General features: G+C 42.9%; 1 protein-coding gene across 1 annotated transcript in view; it reads right to left on the bottom strand.

The window, feature by feature from the left end:
• podxl2 (podocalyxin-like 2) overlaps window positions 1–22585 on the bottom strand; it is a 55689-nt gene extending 33104 nt beyond the window's left edge. Inside the window, exon 1 of the mRNA XM_059944847.1 lies at window positions 22462–22585. Within this exon, the coding sequence (XP_059800830.1) occupies window positions 22462–22495 (34 nt within the window). The 5' untranslated portion in view covers window positions 22496–22585. The remainder of the gene's footprint in view (window positions 1–22461) is intronic.
• Between the last annotated feature and the right edge of the window lie 4694 nt (window positions 22586–27279).

A 27279-nucleotide genomic window follows, 5' to 3' on the forward strand; every position in this document is an offset into this window, starting at 1 on the left:
TTACTTACCCTAATCCTATCGTCTTCAGAATGCAGGAAGGCAACCGGAACACCCGGAAAAAAACCCACAGGGAGAACCTAACAAACTCCTCACAGACAGCAGTGGGAATTGAACCCAGTCACCCTAGGTGCTACGATATCACGCTGCGATGTTGCAGCTTTGTCAAGTCAACTCGCTTTTTATTGTCATTTCAACCATAACTGCTGGTACAGTACACAGTGAAAATGAGTCAACGTTTTTCATGGTGCTGAAAAGCAGAGTCTGGTTTGGCCACATCTGGAGTATTACATTCAGTTCCGGTCGCCCTGTTACCAGAACGATGTGGAGAGGCTGCAGAAGTGGTTCACCTTGATGCTGCCTGGACTAGAGAGTATGAAGTACAAGAAGTGGCCAGAGCTCTGAAGCCTGCAAGGAGACCTGATATGACTGTACATAGACAATAGACACAAGTAGACAACAGACATGTTTTCACTGGAATCACATTGTCTAACAGCAGAGTGCACGCATTTACGGTGAGAGGGGGCAAGTTCAAAGAAGCAGAGAGTGGTGTGTACCTGGAACATGGTGCCTGGGGTGATGGTGGAGGCAGATACACTCGGGTAGTTGTTCCCAACCCACGGTCAACAGACCCCTCGGTTAACGGTAGGGGTCCAGGGCATAAAAATGTTGGGAACCCCTGCTTTGTAATTTCCCCAACCTGCAAAATGCACTTAAGAAACTCTTCAATAGGCGCATGAATGTGCAGAGAGTTAAATGGACCATGTGTAGGCAGAAAGGGTTAGACGTCACAAGCTTAATTAGCTCAGTACAACATTGTGGGCCTAAGGCCTATGCTGTACTCTGTGTACAGTGAGTCCATTACAGCCTTTTACATTTGAATGTCAGTCTCCCAGCTTTATGCTTAAGTCATGTTTCCACAATTAGTTAGGCGTTTGATTTAAGGAACAGAGCATTGCGAGGAGCCCACCAGAGAAGCTGCAGCAGGCCAGGGTCGCACCTCATGTGATTTTCAAACACCTACGCACAATTACACCCCTGCAAGCGGTAGTCTTCCAGTGACCTTTGAGTTTACCCACAGCGAAAGGCTCTGCCTACGCTACACAGTCTGAGTAATTTATCCTAGAAAGAAAGATGTTGTTCATCTTTTTGTTAACATCAGTATCAGCTTGGTTTCAGTGGGAGGCTGCATCTTCTGTGAGTCAGATGAACGTGCATTCAATTTCCGGGCTGCAATCAGCTGATGTTCCTGATAAAGGGACGATTAGAGACTTATGGCAGAGAAACTGACTAGGGTGCCTAAGAATTTTGGAGAATCTGGTGGGAGCAAGGGATGTGAATGAGAAGGGTGGGGCGCTGTGGGAGGGGTGTGGGACAGGTGGCAGAGGAGTGGTGCCAGGACAGGGATGGAACAGGTACAGACACATCCAGCCCTGACACAGCAGGCAAGGTCATTTGATTCCAAACAATTGGTTTATTGATCAATACAGAATGTCTCTCAGGTGCTTCCCACTCCCTCCCCTCTCCCTTCCCCTTTTCCCAACCATGATTCCCCTCTCCCTGCCCCCTTCCCACTCTCAGTCCACACCAGAGACCCACATCAGAGTCAGGTTTATCATCACTCACATATGTCATGAAGTTTGTTTTTCTCCTTGCAGCAGTGGTACAATCCTAACCTCAGCCCAGCAACTGAACACTGCAGACCACCTCCTTCACTGCCATGGACTTGTCTCCGATTGGGTCTTGTTTTTATCCAACGCCAGGGATTCCCAACCATTTTTATGCACGGACCAATGCCATTAAACAAAGGGTCCATGGACCCCAGGTTGGGAACCACTCCTCTAAGCTTTTGTTTTGCACGTACTTTTTCCACTCTCCTCTTTGTTCTCCGTGTGTCTATGATGCTGATGCACACGAGGTTTTCCATTGTGCCTTTCAGCATAAGCCTGACGTCCCACATCACCGTGGGGTTGTGGTATGGTAAGGGTTAAAGACCACTTCTGGGTAAAGATAGCCTGGGGCAGTAGAGACATTTGAAGTGAGACCGCCAGAGACCCCTCTACTGACAAGACATGCAGGCGGGACGGTGATAGTGTGTAAGCAAGCCAGACAATGTGGTCTCTATACCGAGACTTTGCCAGAAAGGTCTTCCTGAAACATAGCATTCCTTTACACAATAGGGGTGCTAGAGACAGACAGATAGGGAGGAATGAAAGAATATGAAATACACCCAATGACAAAGAGACATTTGTCTTTACTAACTTCTATCATTGGCTGTCCGCTTTAAGTTTAGATTGACTTTTAACACCTCTATTGTATTTACTAACTTCAAAATATCATCGGCTATCCTGACTTTAACACCTCTACTGTGAATGGCAATTGATCCTGCAAGCAAGGAATTCATATACAATTTACCACATGGTCAATATCCATAACTGCTCGGCCAATTCTGCATAAAATAGCAAGTTTTCTGTCCTGGCTTCAGGACAGTGTGGGTGACAGGAGCCATGCTGTTCTCCATGCGCACAAATTAAAAAGGATGTTTGAGTTGTATGAGTGATTTTGAATACTGTATTTTCTTTATTTTATTATTGACAATGACAGCACCAGGTATATCCCTTCAAACATTTGCTTCCTGACCCAACCTGGCACAACCCTAAACACCACCACAGTTTAGCAACACTATGACCACTTTGCATTAAAATGGACTTTGTACTTTTTGTTCTGATTGTGTTCGTTCTTGGAGAAAAGGTTTAATTTAGAGATACAACGCAGAACAGGCCCTTCCAGCCCTTCAAGTCATAGCACCCAGCAATGCCTCAATTTAATTCTAGCCTAATCATGGCACAATTTATAATGACAAATTAACCTACCAACTGGTACGTCTTTGGATTGTGCAAGGAAACTGGAGCACCCAGAGCATACCCACGTGGTCATGGGGAGAATGTACAAACTCCTTACAGGCAGCGGCGGGAACTGAACCCAGGTCACCTGTGCTAACCACTACGCCACTGTGCCACCTCACTTTACGTGAATGCTGCTTATATGATGCTATGTACCGGTAAAGCTGTTACAACAAGTTTTCTGCTGCATCTATACGTACATGTACTTGTGCAGATGACAATAAGATTGACTTCTGACAGCAGATTCCAAGAGGATTCTAAACAGACAGAAGAACGTGCAGGGAAAGGAGGAATATGGATCGTGTACAGGCTGATGAGCTTCAGAATTAATTTGGCTGTGCACATGCCAGAGACATTGAGGGACAAAGACCTGTTTCCAGTGCTGTATTACTCTGTGTTCGACTTGAACCTCACTGCACTGGCACACTCAACTACACAAACAATTTTCCATTCTTACAGTCCTGTCAACTCCCCACGGAACCAAAATCAGGTTTATCATCTGTGCCAGACCCCTCACTCCCACAACTTGTTGAAAAATTTGTCAGGACCAAACAATTCCCTACTGCCGCTGTATTCCTTACACTATATAATCAACATCAAATAGTAGTTTTAAACTTGACCATCTTATCTTTTTTATAGATAATGAGGAATATTTAGAATGAAAAATACATAGTCTTCAATGGAATTTTCACTCAGCGGCCACTTTATTAAGTACACCTGCTCCTTAATGCAAGTATCTGATCGGCCAATCATGTGGCAGAAACTCAAAGTATAAAAGCACGCAGGCTCGGTCAAGAGCTTCAGTTGTTGTTCAGACCAAACATCAGAACGGGGAAGAAATGTGATCTAAGTGACTTTGACCGTGGTGCCAGAAAACACCTTGTTCATGAGAGGGGTCAGAGGAGAATGGCCAGACTGGTTCAAGCTGGTGGAAGCTGACAGTAATTCAAATAACCACACATTACAACAGTGGTCTGCAGAAGAGCATCTCCGAACCCACAGCACATCGAGCCTTGAAGTGGGTGGGCTAAAGCAGCCAGAAGACCAGAATATACACTCAGTGCCCACTTCATTAGGTACAGGAGATAGTGGCCTCCGAGTACAGTATACACACAGACAGGTACACAATCTTGCTTTTCTCATGTGTTTAGCAAAGATGCTTAAAAGTATGTCTATCTTGGAATATTGCGCTCAGTTCTGGTCGCCTCATTATAAGAGGAATGTGGAAGGTTTAGAAAGACTGCAGATAAGATTTACCAAGATGCTGCCTGGACTAGAGAGCCTGTTTTAGCTGAAAGGCTGAGTGATCGTAGGGCTTTTCTCCTTGGAGTGAAGGTGGCTCATCCGCTATAAGCCTACAGACTTTCACAGCTACCTGGACTATTCCTGTTCCCACCCTGTCTCCTGCAAAAATGCCATTCCCTTCTCACAATTCCTCCACCTTCGCCACATCTACTCTCAGGATGAGGCTTTTCATTCCAGGACGAAGGAGATATCTTCCTTTTATAAAGTTAGGGACTTCCCTTCCTCCACAATCAACTCTCCCATTTCACGCACATCTGCTCTCACCCCATCCTCCCACCACCCCACTCGGGATAGGGTTCCCCTTGTCCTCACCTACCACCCACCAGCCTGTGTCCAACATATAATTCTCCGTAACTTCCGCCACCTCCAACAGGATCCCACCACCAAGCACATCATTCCCTCCCCCCCCTTTCTGCTTTCCGCAGGGATTGCTCCCTACATGACTCCCTTGTCCATTCATACCCCTCATCCCTTCCCACCGATCTCCCTCCTGGCACTTATCCTTGTAAGCAGAACAAGTGCTACACTTGCCCTTACACTTCCTCCCTCACCACCATTCAGGGCCCCAGACAGTCCATCCAGGTGAGGCGACACTTCACCTGTGAGTTGGCTGGTGTGGTATACTGCGTCTGGTGCTCCCGGTGTGGCCTTTTATATATTGCTGAGACCCGACGCAGACCGGGAGACCGTTTCACTGAACACCTATGTTCTGTCCGCCAGAGAAAGCAGGATCTCCCAGTGGCACACATTTTAATTCCACGTCCCATTCCCATTCTGATATGTCTATCCATGGCCTCCTCTACTGTCAAGATGAAGCCACACTCAGGTTGGAGGAACAACCCCTTATATTCTGTCTGGGTAGCCTCCAACCTGATGGCATGAACATTGACTTCTCTAACCTCCGTTAATGCCCCTCCTCCCCTTCTTACCCCATCCCTTATTTATTTATTTATCTTCCCCTTTTTTTTCTCTCTCTGCCCCTCTCATAATCATTCCTTGCCTGTTCTCCATCTCTCTCTGGTGCTCCCCTCCCCCTTTCTTTCTCCCGAGGCCTCCCATCCCATGATCCTTTCCCTTCTCCAGCTCTGTATCCCTTTTGCCAATCACCTTTCCAGCTCTTAGCTTCATCCCACCCCCTCCGGTCTTTTCCTTTCATTTCGCATTTCCCCTTCCCCCCACTACTTTCAAATCTCTTACTATCTCTTCTTTCAGTTAGTCCTGACGAAGGGTCTCAGCCCAAAACGTCGAATGTGCTTCTTCCTATAGATGCTGCCTGGCCTGCTGCGTTCCACCAGCATTTTGCGAGGATGAGAAATGACTTGATAGAGGTGTACAAGATGATGAGACAAAATTGAGTGGACAGTCATAACAGAAATGGCTAATGTAAGGGGGCATAATTTAAGGTGGTTGGAGGAAAATATATGAGAGATGTCAGAGGTAGTTTTTTTTTAAAAACAGGGAGTAGTGGGTATGTGAAATGCACTGCCAGATATGGTGGTAGAGACAGATACATTAAGGACATTTAAGAGACTCTTAGATAGGCACATTCTCAAGCAATGAAAAACAATATTCAACAATTAAAGATAATGATATAAAAATAATGTTATATGGAATAAAATGTGTATAAATACCTACATGTATTTAGAATATAAACAGCATTATAAACAGTGATTTAAAGTGTTTACAGTGCAATGACTGGGATAATAAATAGAGGGGGTGGGTGGGTAGCTAACTAGAATGGGTGGTCAGATTGATTGTCGGGGGGGGGGTGGAATGAAAATTTTAAGATGGTGTGAACTTTTTGTTTTAATAGCCCTAAGGCGCTGCAGAAATGCAGTTTTCTTAGTCAACAACTCCTGGTGCCTTTAACCACCAAACAATTAGAGGCTGCATTGCAAACCAAAATTTATAACCAACCTCTCCGACTTAAAAGAACAACGAAACCAGCAGATCACTTCTGTGCCGTTGACAGCAGTTAATCAGCATCTGCTTTGCCTGCAGTGAACCTGGTGCCTCTCCGAGAATCTTCCAGAAGAGTGCCCAGGGTGTAGGTACAGATGAACGTCGTGCATCTGTTACTGACAGGCAAAAGCTGCAGTCATGTCCGTCACGCAGTCACCGGCTGCCGGCTGATGAGAAAACGTGTGGCGGATTTCATCTGCACATGGGAGCTGCACCCCCAGACGTCAGGTTTACTGTCAGAGTGCTCGTATGCACAGGTGCAATGAAAAACTTACCTGCAGCAAAGACAGGTGTGTAAAACGACCTGCAGGATCATTGGGGACCCGAGTCACCCCAACCACAAACTCCTCCAGCTGCTACCATCTGGCAGCATAAAAGCCAGGACCAACAGGCTCCGGGACGGCTTCTTCCACCAGGCCATCAGACTGATCAATTCATGCTGATGCAACCGTATTTCTATGTTATATTGACTGTCCTGTTGTATATACTATTTATTACAAATTACAATAAATTGCACATTTAGACAGAGACATAATGTAAAGATTTTTACTCCTCATGTACATGAAGGATGTAAGTAATGAAGTCAGCTCAATTCAATTCATGGGCACATAGCATCGGATAAGCAGCATTTGAAAGACAATTCCTTCTGGTTAGTCTCCATCCTGATGGCATGAACATCGATTTCTCCAACTTCTAATAACCACTATCTTCTCCCTCCCCACTTTTATTTAACCTAATTCTGGCGGCCCTCTCACCCCTTCTTTTCCCTCCCCTCCCCCCATACTCATGACCTACCCATCACCTCCATCTGATTCCCCATCCCCTTCCCTTTCTTCCGGGGTCCACTGTCCTCTCCCACCAAATTCCTCCATTTTCAGCCCTGTACTTCATTTGCCCAGCCCCTCCATGTTCATCCGGTTGATCATCCGAGCATGTCCCATTTGCCTGCATTTGGCAATAGGAGCAAAACGTGGCTATATGGCTGATTTATTATCACAGAAATCTACAGCACATCACAGGCCCTTCGGCCCACAATGTTGTGCCGACCATGTAACCTACTCTAGAAACTGCCTAGAATTTCCCAACCGCATAACCTTCTATTTTTCTAAACTCCATGTACCTACCTAAGAGTTTCTTAAAAGGCCCTATTGTATTCACCTCTACCACCTTCGCTGGCAGTGCATTCCATTCTTCTGCCTTCTCACTGTAATCTCTGACACCCTGACTAATCTATAACTAATTAACCTCCATTTACCCAATAACTTGGCCTTCATGACTGTCTGTGGCGATGAATTCCAGATTCACCACCCTCTACCAGAAGAAATTCCTCTTCATCTCTCTTTTAAATGGATGTTCCCATCTTCTGAGGTTGTGCCTGCTGGATCAGACTTCTATCACTCTCTTGAACAAATTTCTTGTACAATAAAATGGACTCGGGCTCACAATCTACCTCATTTTGACCTTTCACTTCATCGTTTACCTGCAACTCACTTTTCTTTTGGTAGTTTTCACACCTTCAAATGGGCAGCCCGGCTGTGAGATCAGGGTTCAATTTCCACCGCTGTCTGTAAGGGGTCTGCACGTTCTCCCCGTGACCGCGTGGAGAACACGCCAGTTTCCTCCCACATTCCAAACCGGGTGAAGCGTAGTGAGTCGTGGGCATGCTACGTTGGTACTGGAGGCATGGAGATGTTTGCAGGCTGCCCAGCACAGTCCTCGTAGATTTGACTTGACACAAGCAACATATCTCCCATTATATTTTGATGTACCTATGACAAATAAGCTAATCTTTGAGTTCTCAGTCTGTTATCAGACCCTTAAATGGATCTCTTGTACAATAAAATGGACTCTTGGTCTCATCTTTACGAAGTCGCACTTTATCGTTTACCTGCAATGCACTCTTTCCGTAGCTGTTACACTTTATTCTACTGTTATTGTTTCCCCGTGTTCTACCTCAGTGCTCTGTGTAATGATCTGATCTGTATGAACAGAATGGAAGGCAAGCTTCTCACTGAATCTTGGTATATAACAAACTAATAACAAATCCCTCTAAATCCATTTTTACATTGTGTTATTGTACCTGACTCAACCACTTTCTCTGGCAGCTCCTTTCGTATACGGGTCACCCTCTGTGTGAAGAAGTAGCCCTCAGGGTTTCCTTTAAATATCTTTGCTCTCATCTTAAACGTATGCCGTTTTTTTAGTTTTATTTAGAGACCCAGCACTGCCCAATTACCTTATAAACTAACCTTATAAACTGTACATCTTTGGAATGTGAGAGAAAACCGGAGCATTTAGAGGACATCCACACGTTCATGGGGAGTATGGTCAAAGTCCTAACAGGATTAATTGAACCCCGGCCTCTGGCACAATAAACCAGTGCGCTAACCACTACACCGCAGTGTTACTCTGGTCCTTAGTTCCCCAACCCTGAGAATAAAGACTGTGTGCATTCGGCATGTATATGCCTGCCTCCCCACCATGATTCCATACAGCTCTCTAAAGTCGATCTTGCATCTGGGGCCGAAACGTTGATCAGCACTCTGCCTCCACAGATGCTGCCTGACGCGCTGAGTTTGCCCCCCTGGCCAGAGGGCTTGGGTCTGGTTCCACAGTAAAAACAAACTTCTGTGCCCCTGCTGCTCTCTTTGCAAAGGTTCACATGAGAGGGCCACAGGAGATTCTACAGATACTGGCAGTCCAGAGCAGCACACACAAAATGCTGGAGGAACTCAGCAGGTCAGGCAGCATCTATGGAGTGGAATAAACAGTTAACATTTCAAATCAAGATGTACACATGGCATTTTAGAAACAGCTTCTTCCCCTCTACCATCAGATTTCTGAGCAGTCCATGAACACTACCTCAATATTTTGCTCTCTTTTTGGATTACTTATTTATTTTCTATGTTTTATTGTAACTTATAGTATTTTCAAGTGTTGTTCTGTATCTCTTTTTCCACTACGTACTTACATTTTTGCATATTTGTGTAATTATGATAATTTATGTACTGCACTGTTCTGCTGCCGCAAAACAACAAAATTGATGTTGCACGTCAGTGATAATAAACCTGATTCCGATTGTTTTTCCTGCTTGTTCATCCTGTGGGTTGCCCTGGACAGCTGGGCCAAATGGCCTTTCCCTGCGCTATTACACTTGACATATATTCTGTGTTCTATGACTAATAAATAAAATAACAGTTAAAAATTGCCTTTGCTAGATAATTTTGCTTTAAAGCCATTAATGCTCCCACTGTAATGGCCTCCACTTCAGATTAACCTTGATCTAGCTAGCTCCAGAGACTAAATTATCATCCGTCAGAACCCTGCAAGGCATTTAATTGTACCGAGTTATTTACAGCAGTCTAGCCCTTTCAATCGAAGCTGTATTTGCCAAGACTGTAATACATAGGAGCAGAATTAGGCCATTTGGTCCATCGAGTCTGTTCCACCATTCTGTCATGGCTGATTTATTTTCCCTCTCAACCCTATCCTCCTGACTTCTCCCCATAACCTTTGACATCCTGACTAACAAGAAACCATCAGCCTCCGACTTAAGTATAAAGTTCAAATTAAGTTTTATTACCAAACTTAATGTCACCATATACAACTATGAAATTCATATTCTTGAGGGCATACTCAATAAATCCAGAGAATAATAACCATAACACAATCAATGAACAACCATCCAACTAGGACGTTCAACCAGAGTGCAGAAGACAACAAATTGTGCAAATACAAAAAGAAGAAATAATAATAATAAATAGGCAATAAATATCAAGAACATGAGATGAAGAGTCCTTGAAAAGTATACCCAATGACTTGGTCTCCACAGTTGTCTATGGCATTGAATTCTACTGATTCATCACCCTCTGGCTAAAGAAGTTCTTCCTCAACTCAGTTCTTGTATTACAAGGGTGTGTCCTCTGGTCCTAAACCCCCATTATAGGAAATATCATATTCATGCCCACTTTATCGAGGCCTTTCAATATTCGGTAGGTTTCACTGCGATCCCTCCTCATTCTTCAAAACTCCAGCAAGTACAGGCCCCAAAGCAACAGCTGTTCCTCATACATTAACCCTTCCAAATGAAGCTGCAGTCACATCTCCTCAGAAAGCAGTTCTGCAATTAATCTTGCCATGAAAGGTTTCAGTGAGTCAGGAAATGCACTTCCAGAGCCCTAAAGCTTAGTGACCAGAGAACATGGTTTTAGGCTGACTGATAAACAGCTCCTTGTGCATGAGGAAGACAACAATAATGTGTTGGATCAGATTGCATAACTGGTATTTTCTATGTAGTTTGACTTTCCCATGCCTGTGTGTATTTTATATAATTGCCAATTGTACATTCAACTATTCAGTGTGATCCCTAGTGGTCACAGTATGTATATGCAATTGTTCAATGTGTCCTTAGTGGTCACAGTATGTATATGCAATTGTTCAATGTGTCCCTAGTGGTAACAGAATGTATATGCAGTAGTTCAGTATGATTCCTAGTGGTCACAGTATGCAATCATTCAGTGTGTCCCCTGTGGTTACCATTCACTGTATCATTCTGGAAGCTTCTTAGGCATCATGTTACTTGAATAGGGGCTGTTTGATTGGTTAACTCTTATCTACAAATTTGAATGAAATGTCTGTCATCTATGGTATAAGGAGAGCAAAGTACATTGGCGTGCTATCTTTATCTTTTGTTTTTTCCTGCTGTCGCTACTCTCCTATTCTAATTCCTTTGCTCTCTTAGCGCTTAATAAAACAATCATGAAGCAACAAGTTTTATACCTCATTCATGATTTCTGAATGAAAGTCTCAGATCAAATATATCAGAAACCAGTAAGTGTCAGCAAGGATGGAATGCTGAGGTAACACACAAAATGCTGGAGGAACTCAGAAGGTCAGGCAGGATCTATGGAAATGAATAAACAGTTGACATTTCGGGCCAAGACCCTTCTTCAGATTTGTAAGGTATTTGTCATGCCACATTTCAGATTCACATTAATTTATCTTTTATCTATCTATCTATTTAATTTTAGAGATTACAAGGAATAAATGTGATAATAAAATAGTAAGAAAAATAATATTGACCCTCCTCCCTCCCATTAACCCTCCCCCCCCTTAACCCTTATCTGAAGAAAGAAAGAAAAAAAAAGAAAAAAGAGAAAGATTGCCTGGATATCGGAGGATCCCCACATGCTCCATGGAGTTCAAAATAATTTTGATATTTATTTTTACTTACCCCAATTACTATAATTTTATCTTCAAAGGACCTGTGTATTTAATCCTATCTTTTGTAAGTATGGGAGCCAAATTTTCAAAAATATATCATATTCATTTCTTAGATTATACGTAATTTTTTCAAATGGAATACAACTATGTATTTCATTATTCCAACGATCCATAGTTAAATATAAATCAGATTTCCAACTAACTGCGATAACTTTTTTGGCTACTGCCAATGCAATTTTTATAAATTTTTTCTGATACTTGTTCTATTTAAGTTTCGATATTGTCCCTTCAATGTCTCCTAATAAAAATAATAGTGGACTATGTGGGAGTTGTACTCCAATAATTTGTTCCAATAAAAGTCTTAAATTTATCCAAAATGGTTGAATTTTAAAACAAGACCAGGTAGAATGTAAAAAAGTACCAATTTCTTGATTACATCGAAAACATTGCTCAGACATATTTGAATTAAATCTATTTATTTTCTGTGGTGTTATATATAATTGATGTAAAAATTATATTGTATTAATCTAAGTCAAACATTTATTGTATTTCTCATACTGATAGTATGAGAACATAATCTTGACCAATTTTTTCCATCAATTTTAACATTCAGATCAGATTCCCATTTTTGTCTTGATTTATGAATTCCTAACTTAATTATTTGCTTTTGAATCAAATTATACATACAAGATGTAAATTTTTTAATTTTTCCTTTCTGAATTAATATTTCTACTTCACTGGGTTTTGGCATCAACATTGTTTGTCCCAGCTTTTCTCGTAAATAAGCTTTTAATTGAATATAACAGAAGAGAGTGTTATTTGATATTTGATATTTATTTTTTAATTGATCAAATGACATCAATATACTTCCTTCAAAACAATCACCTATATATTTAATCCCCTTTTGGAACCAATTATGTAAAAGTTTATTATCCATTGTAAAAGGAATAAGCCTATTTTGAATTAAAGTTTTTTTTGTTAATAAAGATTTCTTTATCTCATCGTCCATATTTACCTTATTCCATAAATCAATCAAGTGTCTTAATATAGGAGATTCTTTTTTTTCCCGTGTCCATTTGGATTCTTATTTATATATAAAATCCTCTGGTGTATTTTCTCCTATCTTATCTAATTCTATTTTAATCCATGCTGATTTTTCTTCATCGAAAAAGACACAATAAATCTAAGTTGATTTGCTTTATAATAATTCTTAAAATTTGGAAGTTGTAACCCCCCTAAATCAAATTTACATGTCAATTTTTCTAATGATATTCTTGACATCTTACCTTTCCAAAGAAATTTCCTTACATATTTATTCAGTTCTTGAAAAAACTTCTGAGGTAATTGTATTGGTAAATTTTGAAATAAATATTGCAATCTAGGAAATATATTCATTTTTACAGCATTAACTCTACCTATTAATGTTATTGGTAACATCATCCATTTATCAAGATCCTCTTTTTTTAATAATGGCAAATAGTTTTGTTTATATAAATTTTTTACATCGTTATCAACTCTAATACCTAAATATTTTATCCCATTCATTGACCATCGAAATTGAGTTGCTAATCGACATTGATTATAATTTCCTTTGGTGAGGGGCAAAATTTCACTTTTATCCCAATTTACTTTATAGCCTGATACTTTCCCATATTTTTCCAATCTAAAAGATAATCTTTGCAAGGATTGCAATGGGTTTGTTAAATAAATCAAAACATCATCAGCAAATAAATTAATCTTATATTCTTCTTGATTAACTCTAAAGCCCCCAATATCTGGATCTGTTCTAATTAGTTCTGCTAATGGTTCTATTGCCAATACAAATAAAGCAGGTGATAATGGGCAGTCTTGTCTAGTTGACCTCGTTAAGCAAAATGGTGTTGAAATTTGACCATTTGTAAACATTAATTTATCACATGAACAGTACATCGAAACATATGGTGCATTTCACTCTATGCTTTGAAGTTTCCATGTACACGTGACAAATAAAACTGATCTTTTCAAACTTGCAGTACAACCACAGAGTCCAACAGGAACCCTGACAGAAGGGGGATGGGAAAAGAACTTGGTGACTAACACCTTCTCTCCTCACTGATGTGACTGAGTCACAGTTGTTTAGTGAATCATAGAGCACTCGAGTGCCAACCAGACTCTCACGATCTGTGCTTCCACTCATCATGAACAAGGAGTGTTGAAAACCAACCCCCTGGGACAACCAAGCCTTAGGTCCCACACCACCAGGTGCAGAAACTGTTACTACCCCACAACCATCAGGCTCCTGAACTGGAGTGGATTCCTACACTCACCTCAATGCTGAGCTGGTTCCACAATCTAGAGTCTCACCTTCAAAGACTCTACAACTCATGCTCTTTGTATGATTTATTTACATTTTATATTATCTCCACAATTTCTTTTCTTTTGCACTTTGGTTATTTGTCAGTCTTTATGTATAGTTTTCATAAATTCTATTGCATTTCTTTATTTTCCCATAAACACCTGCAACTAAATGAATCTCAAGGTAGCATATGGTAACCTAGAGTACTCTGATACTAAATTCTAGTCTGACTTTGACCCCAATGGTTCGCCACCTCAGCACCTCATTAGATTGGGTCATCACCCTCGATCCCCAGGGAACATCTGAGAAGCAAAGAAAGGACAAGATATTACCAGTAGTGGGAGATTCCAGGACTAAAGGACACAGCCTCAGAATGTCCCTCTAAAATGGAGATAAGGAGGAATTTCTTTAACCACAGGATGGTGTATCTGTAGAATTCATTGCCACAGACAGCTGTGGATATGAAGTATAAGACATTGGTGAGGCCTAATTTGGAGTATTGCGTGCAATTTAGGTCACCTACCTACAGGAAAGAGTAAATAAGATTGAAAGAGTGCAGAGAAACTTTACAGGGATGCTGCTGGGTCTGGAGACCCTGAGTAATAAGGAAGGATCCCCTAGGAACATAGAAGATTGAGGGGATATTTGATGAAGGTATACAAAATTATGTCAGGATGCAAACAAGCTTTACCACTGAGGTTGGGTGAGACTAGAACTAGAGGTCATGAGTTAAGGGTGAAAGGTGAAATATTTAAAGGGGAACCTGAGGGGGAACTTCTTCACTCAGAGGGTGGTGAGAGTGTGGATCGAACTGCCTGTGCAAAGTGGTGCATGCAAGCTTGATTTCAATGCTTAAAAGAAGTCTGGGTAGGTGCATGGACAGTAGGGGTATGGAAGGTGATGGTCCTGGCACAGGTCAATGGGAGCATGGACTAAATGGCCAAAACAGTCTGTTTCTGTGCTGTAGTTTGCTGTAGGCAATACTACAAATTAAGCCTCATCAACATCTTATACAACTTCAGCATAACATCCCATCTCCTGTACTCAATACTTTGACCTATGAAGGCCAATGTGGCAAAAACTTTCCTTGCAGCCCTAACTACCTATGATACCACTTTTGAGGAATTATGGATCTGTATTCCTAATCTACAAATGAATCCTTCTGCACCCTTTCCACGGTCTCCACAACCTTCCTATAATGTGACAAGTAGAACTGTACATAAAGCTCCAGGTGAAAAGTCCTGTTAATTTTAAGAAGTGAAAAGATGATAACCTCTGTGTTACCATCTGAACAGACATTGTGAGAAAAGTAATACAGAGACACAGGAGAGTGAAACGCTGAAATCTGGAGCAACGCACAATCTGCTGGTGGGACTCAAGAGGGTCCAGCGGCAGCTGGTGGGGGGGAGGGGTAGAAGGAATTGTCAACACAAACACCAGAGCTTCTGCAGATGCTGGAAATCCAGAGCAACACTCACAAAATGCTGGAGGAACTCAGCAGCTCAGGCAGCATCTATGGAGGGGAATAAGCAGTCGACATTAGGACTGAGATCCTTCATCAAGTCCTGTTGAAAGGTCTCAGCCCGTAAAGTCCACTGTTTATTCCTCTCCACAGATGCTGCCTGACCTGTTGAGTTACTCCAGTATTTTGTGTGTATTGCAAGGAATTGTCGGCATTTCAGCTTGTAACATATCTTCCATAAATGCTGCCTGATCTGCTGACCTCCTCCAGCAGACTGTTTGTACTTCGGAATATAACTCATGACCACAAGGATTCTGGGAGAAAGCATTCAGGACACTGTGGTGAACTACATATACCTGTCTGGACATGCCCCCCTGCTGACTGCTCCTGTGGCTCCTCCCAAAGACCCCTGTATAAAGGCGATTGGAGGCACTGCTCCTCCCTCAGTCTCCAGGATGTTGTGTGGTGGTCTCTTGCTGCTGATAGTGCTCTCTCTTCCAGCTAATCAAAGCCTATCTCTCACCTCATGTCTCCGAGAGTTATTGATGGTGCATCAGACACCTATTCATTCACAGGATACAATTGAGGAAACTGGAGTCAGTATCACTACTGGGTCTGGAGTTACAGAGGCCAGAGTGGAGACGACAGAGCAAAAGGTTTTTTTAAGTCATGGATATAGGCATTAAAGATTAGCTTTGTCACAAGGACATTGAAACATCAAAATATACAGTGAAATGTACAGTTTGCATCAAGGGTGTGCTGGGGGTAGCCCAAAAGCTTCCAGCATCAACACAGCATGCCCACAACTTACTAACTGTAACTCGGATGTCTTTGGAGAACGTACAAACTCCTTACAGACATCAACATGAATTGAACCTTGATCTTACAGTGTGCATTGTAAAGCATTAAGCCATCAGCTACACTGCCCTTCAGCCCATCTGGTCCATGCCAGCCACATTGTCCATCTAGCTAGTCGCAAGTTCTTGCGTTTGGTCCGTATGCCTCCAAACCACACTCCTCCATGTACCCATCCAAGTGCTTCTTAAACAAAACTATGTACCTGCCCTCAACTACTTCCTCTGGCAGCTCGTTCCATATACTCACCGCTCTCTGCATGTTAAACTGTTCCCCTCTCACCCTAAACTTATCCCACCACACACCAGTTGTGGACTCCCCTATCCTGAGAGAAAAGAGTTGTTATATGTTGTTGTATTAAAATATATTTTGATAAGTAAAGTGCCTGGTCAATATTGTTCTAAGGATGAGAGACAGAAGTATTATAAAAGGAATTAACAAAATTAGTACTCTATGCCTCTTGAAATGGTTGCAGAGCATGGATGTAAATCCTGAGGCTTCATAAGGCATTGGTTAGATTGTACTTGGAATATTGTGAGCAATTTTTTGAGCCCAATTTCTAAGAAAGGATATGCTAACATTGGAGAGGTTTTAGAGGAGGATAATGAGAAAGAAAAGGTTAAACTATGAGGAGCATTTGATGGCTCTGTGTCTGAACTCCTTGGATTTAGAAGAATGAGGGGAATCTCACTGAAACCTCTCGAATATTTTAAGACCTAGATGGAGTGGACTTGGAAAGGATGTTTCCAATAGAGGGAAAGTCTAGGAACAGAGGGCAGGAAAGGAGGATGTCCCTTCAGAACAGAGATGAGGAGGAATTTCTTCAGCCAGAGGATGGTGAATCTGTGGCACAAAACGTTATGTAGAGAAGACAGGAGATTGGGGTTGAGAAGGAAAATGTTAACCATGATGGAATGGTGGAGCCGACTCAATGGCCGAATGGCCTCATCCCGCTCCTGGGTACCTCCCACTATAAACTGAAATTATCATCTTCGAAAGGAGGAACAAGAACAGGACTAAATGAAGCATTTGAAGCCTTCGGTGACCTGAACTGATTCTATGACCTACAGACTCACTTTCAGGGACTCTACTGCTCATTTTCTCAATATTATTTTTATTTGTACAGTTTGTCTCCTTTCGCTCAGTTGTTTTCGATCTTTGTTTATTGATCCTGTCTTTGGTGTAAAATACTAAAGTATTTCTTTTTTCCCCTTTGATAATAAATTTACTTTGAACTTTACACTTCTGATTGCTCAGTCAGAGGAAGGATGTGGAGGTTTCGGAGAGGGCGCAGAAGAGGGTAACCAGGGTGCTGCCTGGATAGGTAGATTATCTACCTCTACAGACTAGTTAGATATCCTTGGATTGCTTTCTCTGGATCACCAAACACTGAGGAGTGACTTGATAGAGTATATAAAAATACGAGAGACAATACATAGGGTACAAAGTCGGTGTACAGACTCAAAAACCGGACGGCATAGGTTTAAGGTGAGAGGGGAAAGATTTAAAAGGGACATGAGGGGCGACTTCTTTACACACAGGGCAGTGTGTACAGGAACCAGCTGCCAAAGGAAATGGAAGAGGCAGGTACAATAACAACATTTAGTAGACACTTGGACAGGTACATGGATATGAATAGAGGGACATGGGCCAAAAACAAGTAAATGGGACTAGCTTAGGTGGAGTATCTAGGATGTGTCCATGTCTGGACCCAAGAGACCTGTTTCTGTGCTGTATGACCCCATGACATTGAAACAGGCTCTTCTGGCCCAGCTCCCCTACCCTGAAGAAAAGACTGTTTCTGCCCACCTTATCTATGTCTTTCATACTTATTTTTAATAGTGTTGTCTCTCATTCTCCTGAGTTCCAAGGAAGAAAGATCCAGCCTGACATCTCCCTATAACAAAGTTTCAGAGTTAGCGACAGTGTCTGGCCATAAGAGCAGAACAGGGCCATTTGGCCCATCGAGTCTGCTCTGCCATTCAATCATGGCTGACCCTTTTACAAACCGATCCACTTCTCAAATCTGCCACAGACTAGAGTGCGAAATATAGCTTTTCTGTAAACTGCTATTTATTTTTCCCCTGTTAATGACTGCAAGAAAATGAACCTCAAGGTAGTAGATGGTGGGATATATCACTCTGTTAATAAATTTACTTTCAACCGAGACTCACTCAGGGAGGCATCCTGGTTAGTGTGAACAATTTAGGCCGACTGTACAACTCTGTGAACATGTTCCTTCAAAAGACTAAATAATAACCTTTTTAAAAGCCTTTGGATTGATTCTCTACATACTTACCATCAACATTTCAAAACTCTGTTTAAGTACGACAGCTTCTCGGTGCTGATTGAGGGCTGTAGCTCTCTCGCGCGTGACTAAAGGTTCCGGTGCCAAAAAGGAAACCCAGTACCAAGAGAAACCACTGTCACCTTCTCACTGACACATTCAGGAATCAGGCACTCTCAGCTCTCTCATGGGGAATTCAAAATTCCTACAGTGCTTTTCCAAAGATGAGGTTACTGCAGGTGGGTCTCGATGGTTAGCATGGGTGCAGTGGGCAGAACAGTCTGTCTCCTTGCAAACTATCTGAGCATCAGCATCTCATGGGATCTATCCCGGGCCCAATATGTTGATGCAATCACAAATGGGACACGCAAGCAGCTCTCAAACAGGAGAAAGATCTGCAGATGCTGGAAATCCAAGCAACACACACGAAATGCTGGAAGAACTCAGCGGGTCAGGCAGCATCTGTGGAAAAGAGTACAGTCGATGTTTCAGGCCCAGACCCTTCAGCAGAACTGAAGGGAGAAAAGATGAGGAGTCCTCATCTTCTTTTCTCCAGCCCTGCTGAAGGGTCTTGGCCCGGAATGCCAGCGGGTATAAGCAGCTTTACTTCTTAAAAGAGATTGAGGTGATTCAGTATGTCACCAAAGACTCAAGCAAAATTTGAACAGATGTACAGTGGAGAGCATCCAGACCAGCTGCATCACCACCTAGTATGAAGGCTCGAACGCTCAGGATAGCAAAAAGGTTGTAGGTTCAGCCAGCCCTATCATGGGCACAAAACTCCCCACCATTGAGGACTCTTCACAAGGTGATATCGTCGTGAAGGACTCTCACCGTCTGGAAAAAGGGGTTCCCAAACTGGGGTCCACAGACCCCTCATTTAGCAGTAGGGGTCCATGCCATAAAAAGGTTGGGAACCCCTGATCTAGAATTTGCCTTCTTCTCCTTACTACCAATAGGGAGAAGGTACAGGAGCCTGAAGACACACACTCAACATTTTAGGAACAGATTTTTCCCCTCCACCCATGAACACTACCTCACAATTTCTCTTTTACACGATTTACTTTTAGCGATTTTTGTGTCTTGCATTGTACTGCTGCCGCAAAAACAACACATTTCACCACAGCAACATGCAGAATCTCTGCCTGTGTTGAAAATTTCACCGCATATATCGTAAGACCATAAGATATAGGAGCAGAATTAGTCCATTTGGCCCATCAAGTCTGCTCCACCATTCATCAAGGCTGATCCATTTTCTCTCTCAATCCCAATCCTACCTTCTCCCCATATTCCTTCATTCCCTGATTAACGAGAATCTATCAATCTCTTCCTTAAGTGTATCCAATGACTTGGCCTCCACAGCCACCACAATGCCACGGATTCACTACTCTCTGGCTAAAGAAATTCCTCCTCATCTTCGCTCTAATTCTGAGGCTGCGTCCTCTGGTCCTAGACTCCCTCACACCCACTCTATCAACGCCTTTCAACATCTGATGAACTTCAGTGATAATAAATCTGATTTTGATGGAGCTAGTGCAGATCGGACAGTGGTCAGCATGTACATGATGGGCCAAATACCTGTCTCTGTGGGTCCTGGGCTAATATTTATCTCTCAACCAGAATAATAAAAGCATCTGAGCATAGCAGACTGAGAGATGATCTTACTGTGGTGTGCAAAACATAAACAAGAGGTCATGGGTTTCAGGTAAGGGGAAGGAGATTTCCACCAAAAGACCTTAGGACATAGGAGCAGAAATAGGCCATTTGGGCCATCGAGTTTGCTCCACCATTTAATCATGGATCCTTTTTCCTTTCCTCAGCCAACCTTTGATATCACGTCCAATCAAGAAGCTCTGCCTTAAATATACCCAATGACCTGGCCTCCACAACTGCTTGTGGTAATAAATTTCACCCCCAAGCTAAAGAAATTTCTCCACATCTCTGTTTTAAATGGATGGCCCTCCTGAAAGCAGTGCCCTCTTGTCCTAGACTCCCCCACCATGGGAAACATCCTTTCCACATCTACTCTGTCGAGGCCTTTCAACATTCGAAAGGTTTCAATGAGATCCCCCTTCATCCTTCTGAATTCCAATGAGTACAGACCCAGCGCCATCAAACGTTCCCTTTCATTCTGGAATCATCCTTGTGAACTTCCCTGAACCCTCTCCAATACCAGCACATCTTTTCTTAGACGAGGAGCCCAAGACTGTTCAGAATACTCAAGGTGAGGCCTCACCAGTGCCTTATAAAATCCCAGCATCATTTAATAGGAACTTCAAAGGCAACTCCTTTTGTTTCACACACCAAACACTATGTGGAGTGAGCACCTGAGAGATTATTTTACAGAGGGGTATAAAGTTATGAGGGGCACATATAACGTGAATGCCCTCAGTTTCCAGATTGGGGAATCCAGAACTAGAGGGCATAGGTTTAAGGTGGGGGGAGGGGGGAAATGTAATAGGAACTTGGGTGGCATGACAAAGGGTGGTAACGATGTGGAAAGAGGTACCGGAGGAAGTGTTTGAGGCAGGTACACAGATAGCAAAGGTTTAATTCAAGTTTAAGTTTAATTGTCCCCGAACTATTTACATGCAAAATGCTAGGTGAAGCATCCTCCTTCCTGAAGAAGAATCTCAGCCCAGTTCCTCAACTGTTTATTCATCTCCACAGAGGCTGCCTGACCCACTGAGTTCCTCCAGTATTTTGTGTGTGTTGCTCTGGATTTCCAGCATCTACAGAATCTCTAGTGTTAATGAAAACTGGTTCCTCCAGGTCCAAGGTGCAAAGTACAGTCCATACAGACACAAAATGATATTGGAGGATTAACAATGGGACTAGTGTGGGTGATGCACCTTGGTCAGCATGAGAAGGTTGAGCCAAACAGTCTGTCTCCCAGCAGTGGAGCTGAGTATTGACCTCAGGAGCAGGAAGCCAGAAGTCCATGAGCCAGTCTTCATTGGAGGATCGGAGGTGGAGAGAATCAGCAACTTCAAACTCCTCAGTGGGTCATTTCAGAGGATCTGCCCTGAGCCCAGCACATAAGTGCAATTATACAGAAAGCATGGCGGGGCCTCTACTTCCTCGGGAGTTTGCTGAGATTTGGCATGATGCCTAAACTCTGACAAACTTCTATAGATGTGTTGTGGAGAAAATATTAACTGGCTGCATCACAGCCTGGTATGGAAACACCAATCCCGTTGAACAGAAAATCCTACAAAAAGTAGTGGATACGGCCCAGTCAATCATGGGTAAAGCTCCGTCATCATTGAGCATATCTAGTTGTTGCAGGAAAGCAGCATCCATGATCAGGAGCCCCCACCACCCAGGCCATGCTCTCTTCTCCCTGTCACCATCAGGAAGAAGGTACAGGAAGATCAGGACTCACACCACCAGGTTCAGGAACAACCACTCCTCAACCATCAGGCTCTTGAACCAAATCGGTTAACTTCACTCGCCCACTCACTGAAATGTTCCCACAACCTATGGACACACTTAAGGACTCTTCATCTCACGTTCTTGATATTATTTGCTTATTTATTTATTATTATTATTATTATTATTATTATTATCATTTCTTTCTTTTTGCATTTGTGCAGTTTGTTGTCTTTTGCAGACTGGTTGAACACTGAAGTTGGTCCAGTCTTTCATTGACTCCATTGTGGTTATTATTCTATTATGCATTTATTAAGCATGCCCTCAAGAAAATGAATCTCGGGTGTATTTGGTGAAAATTTGTATTTTGGTAATAAATTTACTTTGAATTCTGCTACACCAGCGCACAGTAAGATCCCAATACTTAATCAGACAAAGTCATAGCGTTTTAAATGGGAAAGTACACCTTTAAATAAAACCTAACTGGGGCACTCCCGAAGCTTGGGGCAAAATTAGACTTCTTTTTAAGAACTGTTAAGTCCTTTCTCCCTCAGTATCCACAGCTTCGCCTTTAAATCACTCTCTCTCACATGTAATAGATCCCCCTCAATGTTGTGCTCCTCCACCCCCTCAATGTTGTGCTCCTCCACCCCCTCCTTCCAGATTCGTTAACTTTTCCTGTGTTTTTTTTGTGTAAACTTCCCTCCCTTCTGAAACAAAAAAGGGGGATATAAAGGGAAAAAAACGGATTGAGACTCACTCAGTACACAAAGGAGATACTGTGTAGGGTTCATGGTTGATGGAGAGAGAGGTTCGATTCCACTTGCTGCGGGAGATTTGCTGGTACCAAGCTGTCTTCACGCAGCGACGAATTTCACAGTCTGCCACCCCGCCCTTTAATCCCCCTCTGAAGAAAAATTGCACAGGGTTCAGATCATCGTTCATTTTAAAATAATACATTTCAGTCAATTACAGAGCCCGGGAGAAATTGCACAGAGGCTGATTAAACTTACATGCATTCAATTCCACAGCAGCATCTTCTCCCCACCCAGCCCCCGCTTCCCAGCCGAATTTCCCCTTACTCGGACTGCAACTATTGCAAATAAGTTGTCCCCTTCTGCACAGGTTCCGACCGCGGCGTAAGATCCAGGGTTTTTTTTTGTTGTTACCGCAGAGAGGCTGATCGTGGAGATCCGAGACCTGTATCGTTCCACTGATGGCTGCGCAGTCCGTCCTCCCGCTCAGTGTATGCGCTCCCGGGTCCTAAGTCCCGCCTGCCGGCGCTCTGATGTCCCGCCGGCTTCTTGTCTGTGATGGATGGGGCTGTCTGAGTGTGTAAACCTCTCCCGATTCCGTGAATTGGAGCCCCCGTACCAGACGCTGACGCAACCATTCAGAACACTCTCCCCTGTCCACCTGCAGAAAGTAAATGCAATGATGCTTGATGCCAAATTAACCGAGCCCTTCTGCCTGTACCTCTTCAATACCCTTCCATTCCCTGCATAGTCATGTGCCTATCGAGAAGTTTCTCAAACGCCTCTATCGTATCTGTTTCCAGCACCCGTCGCCCCTCCCGGCAGTGCATTCCAAATACCTGCCATTCTCCATATCAGAAACTTCGTCTTGCCCAAACCCTTTGAACTCTACCCCTCTGTACAAGACATTGGTGGGACCTAATTTGGAGTATTGTGTGCAGTTTTCGTCACCGACCTGTAGGAAAGATGTAAATAAGATTTGCAAGGATGTAGCCAGGGCCGGAGGACCTGAGTTATATAGAAAGGTAGAATAGGTTTGGATTTTAATCCTTGCAATTTAGAAGATTGAGAGGAGATTTGATAGAGATTTACCAAAGGGGTATAGATAGGGTAAACGCAAGCAGGCTTTTTTTCCACCAAGGTTGGGTGGGGGTGGGGGGGGGGGGAATGACAAATAGAGGTCATGGGTTAAGGGTAAAAGGTGAAAAATTTAAGGGGAACATGAGAGGGAACTTCTTCACTAGGTACTAGGGTAGGAAGTAGATACAGAAGAGAGGAAATTGTGTGGACTAGGTTAAGGCTGGGGCACTGTGCACTAAACCAAACACTGAAATTGATATGGAAACACCAGACAGGACTGTGTGCGGAATGTCAGGAAGAGGAGTCAGTAGAACATGTAGTTCTGAGTTGCAGGAAGTATGGGATACAGAGAGAGATGATGAGAATTAATCTAAGGGAATTGGAGGTGCAGGAATTCACATTAAAAGGGTTGCTGGGCATGGGTGAGAGAACACAGGTCAGGGTATTTTTAGCTTTCTTAAGGGGTACAGGGGTTTTTAATAGGTTATGATGGATAAACAGAAATAGGGTACTAGGATGGGGAGGATAAAGTGTAGGTTAGGGTATGTGTGTGTGTGCGATTGGGTGAAGGGATTTCGAATGTGAGTCCATCGCATACTCCGGAGCAGAAGGTGGCAATAATGCACCACTAAGCTGGGTACCAACCACCGTAAAACAAGACGGAGAAAGAGAGAGAATGTCTTCAGTCAGCAGGTGGTGAGTGTGTGGAATGAGCTGCCAGCACAAGTGGTTCACGTGAGCTTGATTTCCACATTTAGGAGAAGTTTGGATGGGTGTTCTGCACAAGGACTCCCAAGTCCCTTTGCATCTCAGATTCCTGGATTTTCTCCTCATTTAGAAAATAGTCCACACATTTATTTCTACTGTGCATTTTATTTCAAAGTGCATTTTCCAGCATTGTATTTCATTTGCCACCTTCTTGTCCATTCTCCTAATCTGTCTAGAACTTTTGCATCCTACCTGTTTCCTCAACACTACCTGCCCCTCCACCAATCTGCAAACTTGGCAACAAAGTCATCTATTCCATCATCTAAATCACTTATAACCAGCATAAAAAGAAGTGGTCCCAACACTGACCCCTGTGGAACACCACTGGCAGCCAACCAGAAAAGAATCTTTTTATTCCCACTCACTGCTTCCTACCAATCAGCCAATGCTCTAACCACATTAGAAACTTTCCTGTAATACCATTGGCTCTTAACTTGGTAAGTAGTCTCATGTGTGGCACCTTGTCAAAGGCCTTCTGAAAGTCCAAATGTACAACATCCACTACATCCCCTTTATCTATCCTACTTGTAATCTCTTCAAAGAATTCGAATAGGTTCGTCAGGCAGGATTTTCCCTGAAAGAAACCATGCTAACTTTGTACTGTCTTGTCCGGTGTCACCAAGTGCTCCATCATCTCATCCTTAACAATTTGCTCTAATATCTTCCCAACCACTGAGGTCAGGCTAACTGGTCTATAATTTCCTTTCTGCTGCCTTCCTCCTTTCTTAAAGAATGGAGTAATATTTGCAATTTACCAGTCCTCTGGCACCATGCCAGAGTCCAATTATTTTTGAAAGATCATTTCTAATGTCACCACAACCTCTAATGCTACCTCTTACAGAACCCTAGGGTGCAGTCCCTCTGGGCCGAGTGACGTATGTACCTTTAGGTCTTTCAGCTTTTTGAGCTCCTTCTCTTTCATAACAGCAGCTGCACCCACTTCTCTTCCTTCACACGCTGCAATATCAGGCATACTGCTAGTGTCTTCCACAGTGAAGACTGATGAAGAATACTCATTTAGTTCATCAGTCATTTCCTCAACCCTCATTATTATTTCTCCTGCCTCATTTTCTAGCGGTCCTATATCCACTTTAATTTCTCTTTTATTTTTAACATATTTGAAAAAACTTTTGCTATCCACTTTGATATTATTTGCTAGCTTGCTTTCATGTTTCATCTTTTCCCCTCTGATGATTTTTTTAGTTACTCTGCAGGTTTTTAAAAACTTCCCAATCCTCTATCTTCCCACTAATTTTTGCTTTGTTATATGTCCTTTCTTTTGCTTTTACAATAACTTTGACTTCCCTTGTCAGCATTGGTTGTACTATTTTACCATTTGGCTATTTTGAATTCCAGCAGAAGTGTATAAGATGATGAGAGGCGTTGATCATGTGGATAGTCAGAGGCTTTTTCCCTGGGCTGAAACTGCTAACACGAGAGGGCACAGTTTTAAGGTGCTTGGAAGTAGGTACAGAGGAAATGTCAGGGGTAAGCTTTTTACTCAGAGAGCGGTGAGTGCGTGGAATGGGCTGCCAGCAACAGTGGTGGAGACAGATATGATAGGGTCTTTTAAGAGACTCCTGGATGGATACATGGAGCTCAGAAAAATAGGGGGCTATGGGTAACCCAAGGTAATTTCTAAGGTAAGGACATGTTCGGCACAGCTTTGTGGGCTGAAGGGCCTGTATTGTGCTGTAGGTTTTCTATGTTTCTATTTCTTCTGCCTCATTGCTAGTGGGCTGTTGAATGGTCCCTAGTAAGATAAGATTGACTCTTGACCTTTCAACCTACCTCTTTATGGCCTTTTGCACCTCACTGTCTGCTTGCTCTGTGCTTGCTCTGTAACTGCTACACTTCATCCTGTATGCTTTCCGGTCATGGCCAGAAGCATCACCTGTCTATTCCTCTCCATAGGTGCTGCCTAACCTGCTGAGTTCCTCCAACGGGTTGTGTGCGTTGCTCTGGATTTTCAGCATCTGCAGAATCTCTTGAGTTTATAACCAGCCTTCTGTTATTGTTTTTCCTTGTACTACCTCAACGCACTGGTGTAAGAAATGATCTGTCTGGATGGCATGCAAAATGATGCTTTTATCTGTACCTCGTTACACGTGACAACAATGAACTAATTTACCAATTTCCGAGTTCACAAAATCCACGCTATTTCCTTCCGTTGCCGTTGCCTTGGTGTAGGTGAGGATTAGGCCCTCAGGCTGCAGGATCACCTGTTGCAACTGCCTAGGAAAGAAGACGCCAGCCTCTGTGGGTGCCCTGGAATCCATACTGTCTGGTGGCTGGCCCCCTCCTGACAGTACTGCCCTTCAGTGTTGGCTGGGGGGAGGAAAAAGATGGACCAGGATAACATCCCATGCACCATCACTCTACAGACCATGCCACTCAAGGACTTTGGCTATATATATATACTTTATTGTGACTGTATGTTTTTCTGCTATGGGAGCCATATGCACTATATGTTCTATTTGTCCAATGTGCTGTGTGTTGTGGGTAGTGTGGTTTGCACCTTGGCCCCAGAGGAACATTATTTTGTTTGGCTATATTCATGTATGGTTGAATTGAACTTGAACTTGCCTCATACCTCTTTCTCCCTCTCAATCTTCCATATCCCTCTCCAAGAAAATTCAGAACTTGAATTTCCCCTTACTGCTGTCAGATACAGTGTTTTGCCTGGTTTTCCATCTTGTCTTCTTCTGCACTAAACCATCACAGGGCCTCCAGCTCTAACCTGGGAAAGCAATGCTGAATTAAAAGATCTTGAGGAACAACCACGCAGGCCTGAGAGGACTAGAAAGTCTGCGCTAATCCTAAATTAACTGCAACTTCCCATTCCCTGAATAAAGAGTTAACCCAGCCAACTCTTATTATCGAAGTTGTCACCTAAATTGCAAGAAGACCCTCATTATAGGAAGGATGTGAAAGCTTTAGAGAGGGTGCAGAGGAGATTGACCAGGATTCTAACT

Source organism: Hypanus sabinus, chromosome 19 (genome assembly GCF_030144855.1).
Source record: "Hypanus sabinus isolate sHypSab1 chromosome 19, sHypSab1.hap1, whole genome shotgun sequence".
Classification (NCBI taxonomy): Eukaryota; Metazoa; Chordata; class Chondrichthyes; order Myliobatiformes; family Dasyatidae; genus Hypanus; species Hypanus sabinus.